This window comes from Phaseolus vulgaris, chromosome 6 (genome assembly GCF_000499845.2).
Source record: "Phaseolus vulgaris cultivar G19833 chromosome 6, P. vulgaris v2.0, whole genome shotgun sequence".
Taxonomy (NCBI): domain Eukaryota; kingdom Viridiplantae; phylum Streptophyta; class Magnoliopsida; order Fabales; family Fabaceae; genus Phaseolus; species Phaseolus vulgaris.
The window spans coordinates 22,118,476-22,134,722 of NC_023754.2; the positions used below are offsets into that span (position 1 = coordinate 22,118,476).

The 16,247-nt window shown below is 34.9% G+C and overlaps 2 protein-coding genes across 2 annotated transcripts; one reads left to right on the top strand and one right to left on the bottom strand.

Moving 5' to 3' along the window:
• The first annotated feature begins 2,838 nt into the window (after positions 1-2,838).
• LOC137831896 (uncharacterized) lies at positions 2,839-7,744 on the top strand. Its single transcript, XM_068639792.1, has 3 exons — positions 2,839-3,649; positions 3,765-4,347; positions 7,339-7,744. Exons 1-3 carry the CDS (start codon positions 3,000-3,002, stop codon positions 7,483-7,485), a joined length of 1,380 nt encoding a protein of 459 aa, XP_068495893.1. The 5' UTR covers positions 2,839-2,999; the 3' UTR covers positions 7,486-7,744.
• Positions 7,745-10,057: 2,313 nt separating this feature from the next.
• Positions 10,058-12,398, bottom strand: LOC137831898 (putative RING-H2 finger protein ATL21A). Its single transcript, XM_068639793.1, has 2 exons — positions 11,654-12,398; positions 10,058-10,733 (listed from the first exon to the last, which is right to left on the bottom strand). The coding sequence occupies exons 1-2, from the start codon at positions 12,330-12,332 to the stop codon at positions 10,282-10,284; spliced, it is 1,131 nt and encodes a 376-aa protein (XP_068495894.1). The 5' UTR covers positions 12,333-12,398; the 3' UTR covers positions 10,058-10,281.
• Positions 12,399-16,247: the final 3,849 nt, after the last annotated feature.

Genomic DNA, 16,247 nt, shown 5'->3' on the forward strand with positions numbered 1-16,247 from the left:
TTTTTAATACTATAGAATAATTATTTTAAAAACAAATACTATGTACTTGACAAAAATTACATGTAAAATTATGAATATATTTAAAATTTGTAAAAAATACTGGTTACTTGACATAAATAATTTAAATATTTATAAAATTTAAAAGGTATTATTATATTTATAATAATAATATAATTTGTTTATTATAAACAAGTAGTTATGTTTGTGTTATATTAAAATTTTATTTTATTATTAGTTTTATTAATTATTATTATTTTATTTTATTAATAATATTATTAAATATTTGTGTCAGAAAAATAATATTTGTATTTATATGATTTTAATATTATTTTAGATTATTTTATTTGTATTATATTATATATATGTATATAATAATATTAATATTAATGATAATTATGACTATTATTATGAAAAGTTAATATAATTTTAAAGCTAACTGATCATGCATGGACTATAACTTTATTCAAATTGATTTTTAACTTTTCAATACTCTTTAGTAGACTTTGACTCCTATATAAGTGCATGAAATTGATTATCAACTTTCAATACTCTTTAATTGATTTTGACTTCTACATAATATGCATGTGAATCGATTTTCAATTTGAAATACTTCTGAATCGATTCTTGCTTCTACATAACATGCGTGAGAATCGATTTTCAACTGAAAAATATTGACTTAATCTCATTATGTGACTTTGTCCTTCTTCCTCTTTTCATCAGAGAGGAAGCAAAAACTTATTTGCTTACTCTTCTGTCTTCAAGCTTGTCCGCAAAACCTCTGATCCAATTATGCATTAATCAACTTTCTTCCTTCCACGTGAATAAGAGATCACCATAAACAAACACAATATTATATATTATTCAGAATTTAGTTTAATAGTTATTTAAGTAAGATGATTGTTAACTTTATATACATACTAGTAGAAACACAGACGTTATCGCGCGCCTGTGTATCCGTATTTTTTATTTTTATCATTTACATATATAAATTATAAATTTATACTGACAATATAAGTATGTTAATAATTAAATTGTTTCTTTCATTTTTAATATTCAACATTTAACGGAGTTAATTTTTTAAATAAGTGATCAATACTTTGTTAGTTACCTAAGCAAAAAATAAAATATTATTTAAAAAAATCTCATAATTATAAAAACTTTCAAAACTGATAAATTATTTTGAGTAAAAAAAACAAGATTAAATGTTGTTTTTATTCCTTAATATTTTATATTTTGACATTCTGATGTGTAAGTACATTTAAGTTTAAATATTGACCATTTTTTTTCCTTTACATAAAAGAGCCACAAAGGAAAAAAAAATAAAAATAAACACATATTGTTTTTATATTCTTTTTTGTGCTTCCTCCTCTACATCTTCTTTACCCTAACTTAAATTCCTCTCGAAATCATTGCAAAGTTAAAAATAAAACGGTTAGGTATAAAAAGTTTAAAAAATATTCAAATAGGTATAAATCATATCATATGTGAAAGTTTTTATTTAAAAAGATGATTGTTGGGTAATGTGTAAAAGAATAATGATATAGTTGTTGAGTTAGTTATTAGAAACTTGGATATGGAGCCTAAATATTTGGTTAATACCACTCCTTAATCCCTCTATATTTCTCCACTATTCTAATAATCAATTATACTGTTAATTAACCAAAATAAATCACTCACAATATATTGTTACATTTATCTTTTTATACCATTAGGTAAATTCCTACACATTTGCCTGTGATATACAGAAAAAAAAAATCAAACAGTTTCACACACAAACGAACTTTCCTTTCAACCGGAAAGTGAATGCCCTTTAGCTTTCCCTTTTCATGCATCTGCATCATTCATCTTTTATCTTGTTTTCAATGCAAATATATGTACATTCATAGTATTCAATTCTCACCTTACCAAAGAGAGATAACCTCACCACTCTCAATCCCTACATAGCATGCACCTCCAAGACCACCACACACGTTGGACTAATACAATGATTTTAAAATAAATAAATACTACAAAATTTGAATCAATATACTAGATTTTTGCGTTGTTGTATTGAACTTTTGATTTTGGGAGGGGTAACATATAGTTTTGTGATATCAATCATCGTCTTCAATAATATTTTTCCTATTCAAATTCATTGTTTATATTAATCTTTTTTAGTTTTATATTAGTAATAACAGATCAAAATTAGTAATTTACCAGTCTTGAGAATAAAACCGATGACGTAATTGTTTTAATATAATTATGTTTATTTTATTATAAATTTAAATTTATTTAATATATTTTTTACTGTAATTAAATAAAAGAGATAAAAACTATATTCATAACATTTTTATTGTGTTCTTTTACATATCGCATGATAAAAATAAACTTATTATTGTAAATTTACCATATATTGCATAATATTTATAAATTTAATTATTATATTGACTATGTTTTATATATATATATATATAATTATATATATTAAAATTATATAAGTGTGTGAATATACATAGACGTGAGAGCTGTAAGGAACGGTAAGAAATATTTTTTATATATATCAAAATTATATGGCTAATTATTTTTTCTTTATTATTATTTTTTTATGTGAAGAAAAGAGATGGTATCCGAGTTTAAAATGTAAATCACTAAACTAAATATATAAAAATATTAATTGTAATAAAAAGAAGTAAACCCATTAATTAATTGTAATAATGGTTTAGGGCTTACGGTTACCTAAACAACTTTTTTTTAAATTTAATATTATTTAATAATTTAAATTTAAATATTTATAAAATAATAAAATAATAAAACAATTAAAATAAATATTAATATAAAGATAAAATAAATAAAAAAATTGTACACCAAAGTTATAATAAAAAATCTTTTATCTATAAAAAATCTTTTATATATAGTTATAGATACAGTTCATTATTTATTTTGTCTCTCGCTCTGTTCTTTCCAACTTCCCTAAACCCTAATTTTCGAAATCCCCCAATTTCTAGTTTTGGAATTCAAGAATGGAGCAGAACCGGGGCAGCAAGATGTGCAACCTGTTCGTGAAGCACTTGGACGGGAAAACCCTAACCCTCTTATTCCCCTCTCCGATCATCTACGCGAGTTCCATCAAGGATCGCCTCTTCGAACTCACCGGAATTCCCGTGCAGCACCAGCGCCTCGTCACCGGCTTTCGCCACCTCAACGATGAAAATTCGGCGATCCAATGCTCCCCGGAGGATGGCAACATGTTCCCGTCGGTGCGGCTGCTGCTGCGTCTCAAAGGCGGAAAAGGAGGCTTCGGGTCTCTTCTTCGCGGCGCCGCGACGAAGGCAGGGCAGAAGAAGACCAACAATTTCGACGCGTGTCGGGACATGAGTGGCCGGAGGCTGAGGCACGTCAACGCCGAAAAGAGGTTGGAGGAGTGGAAGGCCGGAGAAAACGAGAGAAAATTCGAGAAGGTGGCGGAGGACTTTCTCAAGAAGCAAATGAAGAAGGGTAAGGGTAAGGGAAAGGCTGACGGTGATAGTGAAGCTCACAAATACGTGGAGAAATATCGGGCGGAATCTGAACGTTGTGTTGCGGATGTTGCTTTGTCCGTTAAGGAGGCTCTTACTGCCAAACGCAAGAGCCCTTCACAACCCCCCCGTGATGCCAAGAAGTTGAAGATATGGTAGGTTGATTCACTCGTGTTGTGTGTTGTTGTTTGTTACTTTATTGTTATGTGGTTCCGTTTGATGATTGTTTGGACTTTGTGGGTTATTGATATTGGTATTTGTGTTTTGCAGGATGGGGAAGAGGAAATTGAATGAAAGTGATAGCGATTATAGTGACGATTCCGATGTTGAGGGGGAAATGGAGAAATCTGATTTGTTGAATGACCAGAATGAGTCTGAGTCAACTAAGGCTGAGGGAAGTCTGGGTTCAGTAACTGGTGGAGGAGGCGCCTCTGGTTCTGGCTCTTGTGAGAGTGGGTCCGAGGAAGAAAAGGAAACTGTTGCACAAGTAAATGTCGGATCTGTTGGGTTGCTGACTGATGAAAGTATTCAGGTCATGGACGAGCCTGTGATAAGCAATGAGACTACTGCAATGCCAAATGAGTCGGTGGCTGTTGGACTCAATGCGGAAGAAGATGGAAATCAGGATTGCCATGGAGGTGTGTCTGATAAGTTTGATGGTGCTCTGAATCAGGCCTCAAATATTACAGGCTCTGAAACTGTGGCCACTGGCAAATCTAATAATGATATGGAAATTGATGGATCACTTGAGCATAAAGCAGCAGTCAATGAAGAGAGCTCGCCAAGCACTAGTGAACCTGCAATGGATGAGCCCCTTAATTTTGATGCCTTTAACTCCTCTGCCGATCTTGAGGTGTGTTTTCAGTAGCATCCTGCACTTGTGTGGTACCCTTTGCTATTTTTTAACTATATGCTGCTTCTTTAGTATGTCGAAGTAGATTGAATTTAGTTGCTAGGGTGAAATCCATGATTCTAGTATAGAGTGCAATAGGGGTTATCTAAAAGTTAGGGCCTGTCATTGAACCAGTGAATGACAACAATAGTCCAAGGTTTATTGGTTCTATTGTAATGGCATCGATATTAATAAAATAATAATATTAAATTATATGTTTTATAAGATAAAACATTAATGATAAATTGTTTAAACAATTTATTTCTTTGTCCTTATTAAATATGCATTCTTATTTTAACTTAAAAATGGTTTAAACTTGAATAGAAATATGTCATTATGTTTAGGCTTAGCTAGAACCTTAGTCCTATCAATATAGTACAAAGTAAGAAAGAAGCATTTTAAAGAGGGACTTCAAATGGAAGTCTGTTTTAGGTGTTATGGTTTGTTGCGGAGCCAATAAAAATTCCTTTGATACTAGGTCGACTGGTTAGTTATAAGATTAGAGGACCCTCTGACTTGTACATTGTTGTAATCAAAGCATCATGTGCTATAAGAGAAGGTGGTATAAATAAAGCCTCCGAAACCCCCTTTTTTATTGTTAAATTGTTGGATATATCATCAGTTTTGAAAAGTAAGCAAAACTAAATGGTTCAATTTGGGTGGAATCACATCACTATTAAATTTACTGTAATCTGTTCAGTTGTTACCATGGTTTAGTTTTTTTAATAACTCTAATAGTTGAAGGTGGTTTAAGTAATGTGAATTATAATAGTTATATTGGACTCTCGTGACTGCAATTTGTTGAGGGGATAATTCCAACTTTTGAAACCACTAAGCTAAAGCTAGTAACTAATTCTAAGGCTACATGTAGTGTGTATATCCATAAAAGTATAATCTATTTGCTACGTGTTGGATTTTTCTTGCTTGGGTAAAGCATAAATAATTATATACTAAGGGTGGGCAAAAAATCCAAATTACAAAATCCAATCCATAATAATCTAAATCCATATTAGTTTTAATCCATTTAAATGGATTTATCTTAAATCCAAATCCATATTTTTGGATTTTAAATCCAATCCATTTAATTGGATATGGATTAAATATGGATTGGATACATTTTTGGGTTATCCAAATTGCATTTTGGGTTGGGTTTTGACTTGGCCCGATCCAAGTTGAGCCAAGACAATCCGGGTTGATGTCGAGCAGAGCAGGCCCAAACCGATGTTGAGTCGTTCGGGCCCGGCCTAGTCGTTGTCGAGTGTCCGGGCCCGGGCCGATGTCGAGTCGTCCAGGTCGAGATCGATTTCGAGCTGAGCGGGGCATGGCCAATTTTGAGTCGAGCGGGCCCGGGTTGGTGTCGATTCGAGTAGGCCCGAGCTGATGTCGATTCGAGCGAGCCCGGGTCGGTGTCGAGTTGAGCGGGCTCGGGCTGTTGTCACGGACCTAGACTGATGTTGAGCCGAGCGGGCACAAGCTAATGTCGAGTCGTATAGGCTCGGACCGATGTCGAGTCTTTCGGGCCCAGGTCGATGTAAAGTCATACGTGCCTGGGTCGATGTCGAGTCATACGGGCCCGGGCCGATGTCAGGTTGTACGGGTCCGGATCGATGTGGAGTCGTACGGGCACAGACCTATGTCGACTCGTACGAGCTTGGGTCGATGTCGAGTCGTACGGGCCTGGGTCGATGTCGAGTCGTACATGCCCGCACTGATGTTGAGTTGTACGGGTTCGGGCCGATCTCGAGTCGTACGAGCCCGGGCCGATCTCGAGGCGTACTGGCCTGGGATGATCTCGAGTCGTACGGGTCCAGGCCGATGTTGAGTCGTACAGGTTCGGGCCGATCTCAGGTCGTACGGGTCCGGGCCGATCTCGAGTCGTACGGGCTCGGGTCGACCTCAAGTCGTACGGGTTCGGGCCGATCTCGAGTCGTACGGGCTCAGGCCGACCTCAAGTCGTACGGGTCCGGGCCGATCTCGAGGCGTACAGGCCCGAGCCGATCTAGAGTCGTACGGGGCCGGGCCGATCTCTTGGCGTAAGGAGTCGTACGGGCCCGGGTCGATGTCGAGTCATACGGACTGGGGCCGATGTCAAGTCGTACAGGCCTGGACTGATGTCTTGCCGTCTGGGCTCGGGCTGATGTCGAGCCGAGAGGTCCCGATCGATGTCGTGTCGTTCGGGCTTGGGCCAATGTCGAGTCGTCCGGGCCTGAGCTGATGTCGAGTTGTCCAGGCCCGAGTCATGTCGAGTCGTTCGGGCTCAGGTCAATCTTGGGTCGTCTGGGCCCAGGCTGATGTTGATTCGTTCGAGACCAAGCCGATGTCGAGTCGTTCGGGTTCAGGATGTCGGGTGGATCGGGTCCGTGTCGATGTTGAACTAAGTTGGTCCGCGTACAAGTTGAGTCGGATTAGGCCCAGTTCGAGCCAGGTTAGTTTGTGTCCATATCAAAGTGAATTTAATGTATTTGACTAAGAGGATTTAATATAATTAAGAAAGAATATTTAATCTAGATTTAATCCACTTTAAATGGATTTAAGAAAAATCCAAATAAATTTGATCTAGTTAAAATGGATATGGATTTTGAATCCAATCCATTTATTTGGATTTGGATTTAGATTGGATTTTGTCCACGACCAACCCTATACCTTTTATAATTTAGCAATGTTCTTCATTCTTGTGGACTGTAATTTTATATTTGTGGGAAAATCGGAAAAATGTATGTTTGGTTTGATATTGGATCTAGTCAATCGTGATCCACATTCAAGATGAAGCTGCTTTCAGTAGTTTCGATTTTTCACATCTGAAATGTGGATCCGAGGCTCTAAACATAAAATCTAGTACGCATGTAGTAATGGCCCCTTGAGAACCCCGTACACCTCCACCAATTAGGGCATTGATCATGGACTGTTTATTAGCCTCTGAAGTTTAATGCCTATTCCGTATGTTCTTGACAGGTTATTGGCTTGGAAAGGTTGAAGTCTGAACTGCAGTCACGTGGGTTAAAATGTGGAGGTACTTTGCAGGAGCGGGCTGCCAGGCTTTTTCTTTTAAAATCAACTCCTCTGGATAAACTTCCAAAGAAGCTGCTTGCTAAGAAGTAAAGAGTGTTTTCAGATGCCAGTTCGTTCTCTGTACAGTATTTCGTAACTATCTGCACCTTTTACTTAGGTGTCAATTGTATCCTTTGACTTGGGGAACTGACCGATGCATGCCTTTTTCTGTTCGTTTATGTAGTAATAATACCTTTACCAGCAGCTAAAGGAAGCTGAACACTGTATAATCCAAGAATTATGCATTATGCATTATGAACAATTCCAATTTTTTTTTTTCTTTAATGTTATCAGAAAGTATTATCAACAATGGTTGAATATTATTTTCCTATTTATTCAATAATTGTTACAATCCATTCTATAATAAGTTCAGAACCGCTCAACATTCAAGTCTTCCAAATATTGATATCCATGCAACTACTATCAATCTAGGATCTCTATCATCTCTGAAAGTCAAATCATGTACAAATGGGTTACATTGTGTAATGACAACGGGGAAATATAACTCAGGACTCCTAGACATATGAAAAATTAGAATACCAAATGTCATTTTTTTGTTAAGTCAGCACACTCAGCATATTGAGCAGTTGTTAAATTCCAATAGATGGTTCCCATAATCATGTATTCTTACAATAAATTAAAATATTCAATAGTTTGAATGGTTTAAATACTTAATTAATTTAATCAATTATTTTTTTTTTATCAATCAGCCTTCCTCAAATTTTTTCACATGAACAGAAGTCACCCAAATCCAATGACATTGTAAGAAACATGGATACATTGAAGCCTCGTCAAATTACAGGTCCATGATCATGTGATCATGAAATAGAGTGTATAGGTTAGTTTTGGTTGGATTTTCTACTAGTGCTCGTCTCTTTAAAATTAAAATGACCTCTAATAATTATTTACCAGTAATAAAAGGTTTGCACAATCACAATGTGTCAGTGTCCAAATTTTTGTGAGAGTTTTAGTGCAAGAAAGAATTATGAGGTGAGACAAATATACATGGGATTTTGGTAGGAACTTTTGTTTTCTGCAACGAATCAATTCTAACCTGCAGCCATCAATTTCTAAGATTTCAGAATTGCCTTTGCACGTGCATTCTGAAATTGAAAATCTGGAGCGGAAAAGGAAATCTAGAATAGGTTGTTTTTGTGTTTCAGAAATAAAATTTCATAAAAAAATTGAAAAATCAAAATCTTGTTTTGAAAAGAAAAATTTGGAATACAAATAATATATTCCAGGATAATTATTATGGAAAGCTATTTTGGAGAGCCTAATCTAGAAAGGTGTCAGAGAAAACTCAAATATGAAATTTTATTCTAAAATACTAAATTCAGAATATATATTATGATCTGTATCCCTACTTTTATTTAAAAACTAAAGAAGGTATTTTTGTTATTTCACATTAGTGATAGGGTGTAGGAAGCAAAAGCCTTTGATAAGTGAGAGGGTGTAGAATACATGGAGTTGCAGAAAGAAGCAGCCTACGAGTTGAGCTGCGTCTAAATTTTTTCTTCACCTCCCTACCTTTTCTTACACCTTCACATTTTTTCTAGTTCCAACAATATTTTTTAATTGAAGAATAAATTGAAATTAATAAAACGTTTAATTTACATTATTTTTATAAATATATATATATATATATATATATATAATTGACTAAAAATTCAAAATATATTAAATAAAGTTTCTTAAAAAAAGATGAAGTTAGTCAAATGTTCCGTTTAATTGATTTCTTTTTATTTTAGAAAATATGTTTAATTTCATTTATTTTAAAATACTAAAAAAATATTAATTTATTTAAACTAGTTTATGTGATAAACATATAATTTAACAATATTTTTTTTTAATAATGAAAAAACCGAATAAAAATATTTATAAAAATATATTTATTATTAATTTGACAAGCATCATTTTATTTTTTAAGGATTTTGGGTTTAGAGTTTCTCTTATGGAATTTCACCATATTCTCATTTTGAAGATCACATGTTATACTCGTACATGTATATATTGAAAAAAACTTAGATATAAAAAAATTATCATAATTTGTTGGAAATTGCACATCGACTATAGATAAGGATATTTCATTGTGAGTGCAAACCTCAATCCTATGAACCAATTTTATGGGATTGAGTCAGATTTAAGTCCACTTCTGAACATAATTTGTTTTATTTGTTTTAGTGTTTTCTAAGATACACATTTTTGTTCTTCTATTTTTCAATTGTCTTAAAGAAAAAATATTTTCAAAACTTGTTCACTACTATTTATAAGATGATTTAATAAATATTATATTTTTTTTATCAAATTTATCTTATTTTTAAGAATAAATAATGAAAAATTCCAAAAAAATAAATTTTTATAAGAAATTTATAAAGTTTTTCAGTGATATGTAAATTTGGATTTTGGTTTTCTTTGACGACTTCCTTCAAGATGCATCTTTTTCATGTTTTATTCTCCCTACCTTTCTCTTCTCTGTTTTCTGTTTTCCTTCATTTTCAGATTCAAACGCTTTCTCTCTGCCATTGTCGTGAGCTACAGTTCCCGATCAACAGATGTGGAGATTCCAAGAGTGTAAATTTTTTACGCTGAACATTTATCACCTATATGATTATATATTCGAAGTAATTTTTTGGATACTGAACCTTAGTATTGATAACCTTGGGTTGGATATTGTTGTTTCTTCGTTATCCAATTATTATTACAACATAACAAGCTCACAACCGTTTAACATTAACTTATCCAAACAATGGAACGTATCACTAAACTAAGCCTCTGAAGTGTGATTATCAAGCAATGAGAGCAGCTGAATTTCGGTCTCAGATTTGTGCTTAAACCTAAAACCAATCAGTGGTCAGTGGATAGAACAGTAGAGGAGGGATGGGAAGGAGAGTTGCGGCAAAGAGGGCATGTACTGTTCATGCGAAGCCATTCATCGATGCAGTCAGCATGGAAGCAATGTGAACATTCAGGAATGCATCTTATTGTGTCTTTGGCTTTATACTCTGAGAGGCATATGGTGCAACATCCCTCATTAGGTCCTGGCACTCTTCTGCTCTCCCCCAATTCCAGTTTCTGATACGACTCGATTGTAGACTCATCCAAGCCCATCCTAACAATGGCAGGTTGAGGTGACATGCCAGTTGGTGTAGAACTCTGTGCTGCACCAATTCTGGCTGTGCTGCTTCTTCTGTACATGAAGGAGGCGTAGCATGCCATTCCAATGGCGCATATGATAGCTGGTCCAACAGTGGATAATGTGATGATTCCAAAAACTCGAAGACCATGCTGTGGACGCTCTGAAAATTCAAAATTCCACTTTGCCATATGAAAATCTTATCAACCTCACGTCTTAATAATGCTTTATTTATAAAGAACTTTTTGGTTTTAAAAAGACAACTTTGTATTTTTCCAATTCAAGTCAGTTTTAGAATCCAGAGCATTTTAAATTTCGTGTTTCTTTAATACGATCTGATTGATTTTTTTTATCAGACTTATCTTTCAAGTTTATAACTGTGATTATAATCTACTAGTATAAAATACATGTGCCTAGCACATGTATATATGTATATCCACTTTTTTTTTCTTATGATAACAATAAATAAATAAATAATTCTTATAAATCACTGTGTAATTTTTGAAGGGTCAATGTAAATCTGATTTCATGCGATAGAGAAAACCCTGAGCCATGTGCATTAGAATATGATGGACGACTTTCAATTTGCAAAAGCCACGACATCAGTATTATTTTAAATCATTTTTGCCATTAATTAAGTCTCAACTAGCAAACCAACTATTAAAGTCAAAGGGTGTATAAAAAAAAAACTTTAACTTTTCTAGCAATCTATCGTACTAAGAATAGGAAGCAAGCTTATGGCCCACCTAAAAATGACAGCTCCATTGAGAACACGAACAAATCAGTAGCTCCTTTTGTTTGTTTTAGTACTTTAAACAGTTTCCATTATCAAGTTTATAACTAATTGTGGAAAACACAGCAGATTGAAAATCAAACAACATATTACTCTCTCCATTTTGATTTATCCGAATAGTTAATTCTCCTACTTTTATAACTTACAATGCACAGATGATTGATTGAATTTGAACAATAATTGTATAGAATAATATATTGTCATCACTGTATTGAGTAAAATTAAATTTAAAAAATTATAAAAAAAAAACTCAAATGATAAATAAAGTGAAATTGAAGGAGTATATTTACCCGTTTGGTAATCAGAGAAACAACGAACTTGATCACTGTTTATGCTCTCAAATCCGCACATAGCTTCTTGTGATTCACAGTATCTACAGTCAGGTGCATGCCATGCTAATAGAAGATCTCCACTAAGGAGTTCATCTCTGAAAGTTTCCTGATTTGGTCCCAGGACTGGAAATGAGAGTTTCTTCAGAACATGGCAAGACTGGAGCAATGAATTGGTGAAGTTGACAGAAGGAATAGCAGACACAAAAGATGTTGAATTGCTGAGACAGTCAATGGGAATGAACTGTGACCCCGTGTGCCGTGTTGGGCAGCTTAAGAGGGTGTAGTTGCGGAGTGAAGAGGCAACAATGAAGGGAGAACCTGAAAGGTTGAGACTTAGAAGACGTTTTGGAAGGCAATCATCTGGGTCATACACTTGCATCTGTTGTCTGAGGTAGTTAATGTTGCGGACAAAGAACTTTCCCGTGTAAGGAAGTGTTATAACTGTTTTGCTATCATTGGAACAAGTTAGTTTGAAACCAGGATACCCGCAATATGGATGTTGCTGACCTTGTATTTGGAAGGGAAAACGAATAAGGATGTTGTTGTCGCTGCACCAAGAATAATATTGGCAATCAGATGAGGCATATGCGACAGCAAAGAGTATGAAGAAGTGGAACAGGAGCTTCAAGAACATCATTGGTTTGCAGGAGAACAAATCTGGTGTGGGAAGGAAGCAAGAAGTGGCTTGTAGAAACAAGAATCTGAATTTTGGAGCCACCTATATATCCAATTGAAAAACCAAGGCCTGAAAGTCAAATGATATTTTATGTGGTGTATTTAGTGTAACAAAGATGTGGAATTATGAGTGACGCAAGGCAATTCGCCATATGCAGAATGAATTCAATAAATATTGGTGTTTTGTCATGTCAGTGCTCAGCATATTAACTAGGCAATAGTAAAAAAGCCTTAAATGACCATTGAAATATTCTTCATGAGCTTGTATTAGTTTAATGCAAGGCTAGCATATACTACGCAGATAATCCTGTTTCGATGCTATTGATCATAAATTTGGAGGGGGAATGTTTAGTTTGTCTTGCTGCATGATGTCACAGTGCTGCAACCATGATGGCTGGCCCTAATTTATTGAAAAATGCCAATTAATTTAACTGCGAAAAATTAAGAGACTGCTACATATTTTTAATAGATTATATATATTTTTTCAAAAACTCTAATTAAATTCAGTTATTGGAAAATATAGTCACATTAGTGATTAAAAAATTGGTAACTATGACCATATGATTTAATGATCTAAATAGTGATTATAATTTTAGTCACAAAAATTGGTCATCTAATCTATCACAAAATCGATTTCAAAAACTTAAAAATGGGTCATATTTAATATAATAATAATAATAATAATATTAATAAATAATACTAATAATAATAACTATAATAAAAGTAATAATAATAATATTAATATTAAAAAATATAATGATAATGTTAATATTAATAATATTAATAAATATCAACATTAATAATATTAATAAATATAATGATCGTAATATTAACATTAATAATATTAATAAATATAATAAAAATAATAATAATATCAATAATATTATTAATAATAATTAAAATAATAATTTTAATTTTAATAATAACATTATTAATGATACTATTACTAATATTAATAATAATATTATTATTATAAATAATAATAAAAATAATATTATTGTTGTAAATAATAATAATAGTAATAATAATAATAATAATAATAATAATAATAGTAATGATAAGAATTAATTCTAAACTAGCAAATAAAAAAAAAACTTTCCGAGGAACATTATGCAACTTATTGCATGCGATAACATTTTCTCATTTGATAAAAAAAGATGTTTATGAAGAAAATTGAATCTTGAAGAAATCTTGAATCTTTCTTTGAAAAAATATGTAATTTTTTTTTCTCTTATTTTAAATTAAAAAGGAATTAATCATAAAACAAATAATTTAATAAAAAAATATGTAAATCAATTATTTCTTAGTCATAATTAATTATTTATTTATAATGGAATTTTTGCGAGTCGATGTATTTTCTCAGATTTGAGCACTTAAAAGATTTACAATAATCAATTATATTATTCTTTAATCGATTAAAAGGTTATTGATTAATTTTCAAAAAGTATTTAAAAAAAATCATTAATGTTGACAAATCAAGTAACCATACCAAACTTATACAACCTAGTTAGAATGTCTATTATGATGGATGTATATTAACAAAGTTCAAGTTTAGAAGAGATAACATGTCGATGAAGGTTCCAATGACAGTGTTGGTTTTTATATAGTTTAAAACAATTGTGAAATATTATGTTTTTTTCATGTGGGAATGATTGTGGGTCGTTCATTAGTTATAAAAGTTTTAGTTTATGGATCTTATATTCATTTTATGCCTTAAGAAAATTTAAACCAACAAAATATATATATATATATGGAATAAAACTGTATAAATTGTACCTGAGTGGAGAGATGGGGCCCAGGCACGGTCGGTTGATGTAGTATAGTTGCTGACGTGTCGGTCTTCTTCTCTTTCGGTCGGTCGCTCCTTCTTGGTGTCTCCTTCGGTCGGGCAGGGGAGGGTACCTCCGAAGGCACTCCGACGCTCAAGTAAGTATGAGATTCTAAGTGTGTTTTAGTAAGTGAATAAAAAACGTACCTTTCTCTGGCTTGAGCACATATTTATAGGATTGCCTAATGGGCTTTCTATCCCTTGGGCTCAGGGTGGTTGTGGATAGGTCTTGCCAATCGTGCTCCGGAATGCCCGGGGAACATATCTTCTTTAAACGCGTATTCCTTATTCTTCGGAGGTGTATCTTAACCACTTTAGCTTTGTCACACATGCCTCACATTTATTATGGGTTCGGTCGGTCGGCCACGTTCGTCCGGTGCCTACCGATACACTTGCCCCCCAGGCTCGAGGTGAATAAATGCCGAAGAGTCGTAATGATTGTTGTGCCTTTCGAGGTGTCAGGCATTAAATGTAACGGAATGACGGGACGTTCGCTTTTTGTCGAAGACGGCGGAGATGGATCCGGCGGTGTGGATTAAATGACGTTTCGACTTCCGGCTGATATGGGTCGTAGGATGAGCGGGAATCCAACGGATGAGGGTGAGAGGGAAATGCTATAAATAGCATCCCCAGTTGTAGGGAGACCACGTTTCCTTGAGTTCGGCATCCGAGTTGCTTTGATTGCTGAGTCCACTTTGCGAGTTGTTGCGCTGTACGAAACATAGTTGCCGACCGAGGTGTATATTTGTGAACGAAAGGTTAGTTATGTCTCAACTTTCTTCAAATAGAGCAAGTAGTAGGGAGTCGAGTGAGAGTGGGGAGTCATCGTCCGGAAGTGACGAAAGTACGAGTGGGTCCGTGGATCCGAGTTATGAGTGGGTAGATATTAGCGTTAGGAATATACCCACTGTTTTTAAGACACCGGACGACCTGGATAAAGTGATAGCTAGGGCCCCTGTCGTGCGGTCGGGTTTACCTTCAGATATTCTTATTGCCGAAATATGTGGGTATACCGACCGTGTCTGTCATGGAAGCGAGAACGCTCCGGTAGATTTCTTTTATGTTTATAGTACGTTATTCGCTGATTTGAAAGTGACGTTGCCGTTCGATGAGTTCACGATGGATGTGCTACGGTTTCTGAACCTAGCTCCAACCCAACTTCATCCGAACTTATGGGCGTGCATGCAGGCCTTCCGAATGGTGTGTCAACTTTTTGACTTGACGCCCAGAGCGGAAGTGTTTTTATTTTATTATAACACACATTCGTCCAACCCGGTAAGTTGGGTGTCGTTGACCAGCCGTCCGGGGTGTGTACGTTTTGCGGCTTTCACCACGTCCTACAAGAACTTCAAGGAGCGATATTTCAAGATATTTGTGGAGCCGGACGGACGAGAGTATTTTTATAATAATGATGTTACCAAGTTTCCGTTCCATTGGACCTAGAATCCGACTGTGCTTAACACGAGTTCCCGTATGGCCCTGTCGGCTTTGGATAAGGCTGTTATGGTGGTGTTTGACCAACTCCCTCACAAGTTACCTACGAGGGAGATAATTTCGTTATATGCGTCGTCCGATCCCTGGGCGGATTTTATTGGTATGTGATTGTAAATTTGGTTTGGTTGAATAACTTCATTAATGGTGGTTAATTCCTGTGTGTTTTGCAGAAATCATGAGTCGGGCGAACGCTTCTTTGCATGAGTATATGAACAAGCTGCGCCAGAGTAGGGATTGTCAGTCGGCCTCTGTCGACACGGCCGGGGTGTTGGCGGCAGTTCCGTCTACAACGTTTCCTGCGGCGAGGGCCTCGGCTGCTGCGAAGAAAAGGGGTCGGCCTCCGAAGGGAAATCAGGACGGTCGAGCTGGGCCATCCCGAACAACCTCTGAGCCAACGCTGTTGGCAGTCGGCATGGACATAGCTGCCCACCTGCAGGCGGAGCTGATCGCCGAAGAGAATGAAATTTTTGCCACCATCCCTACAACTAAACTGATGGTGGAAACATTAGAGTTACAAAGCCGGGCGCTTATGGCAAGCCGGACGGTGGTTGAAGA

Bases quoted from the DNA above. Each gene is read 5' to 3' on its own strand.
- LOC137831896 (XM_068639792.1), top strand. From the start codon at position 3,000: ATGGAGCAGAACCGGGGCAGCAAGATGTGCAACCTGTTCGTGAAGCAC. The intron at 3,650-3,764 runs GTAGGTTGATTC...TGTGTTTTGCAG, and splicing joins GCCAAGAAGTTGAAGATATG to GATGGGGAAGAGGAAATTGA. The intron at 4,348-7,338 runs GTGTGTTTTCAG...TGTTCTTGACAG, and splicing joins ACTCCTCTGCCGATCTTGAG to GTTATTGGCTTGGAAAGGTT.
- LOC137831898 (XM_068639793.1), bottom strand. From the start codon at position 12,332: ATGATGTTCTTGAAGCTCCTGTTCCACTTCTTCATACTCTTTGCTGTC. The intron at 10,734-11,653 runs GTAAATATACTC...TTGAATTTTCAG, and splicing joins TTTCTCTGATTACCAAACGG to AGCGTCCACAGCATGGTCTT.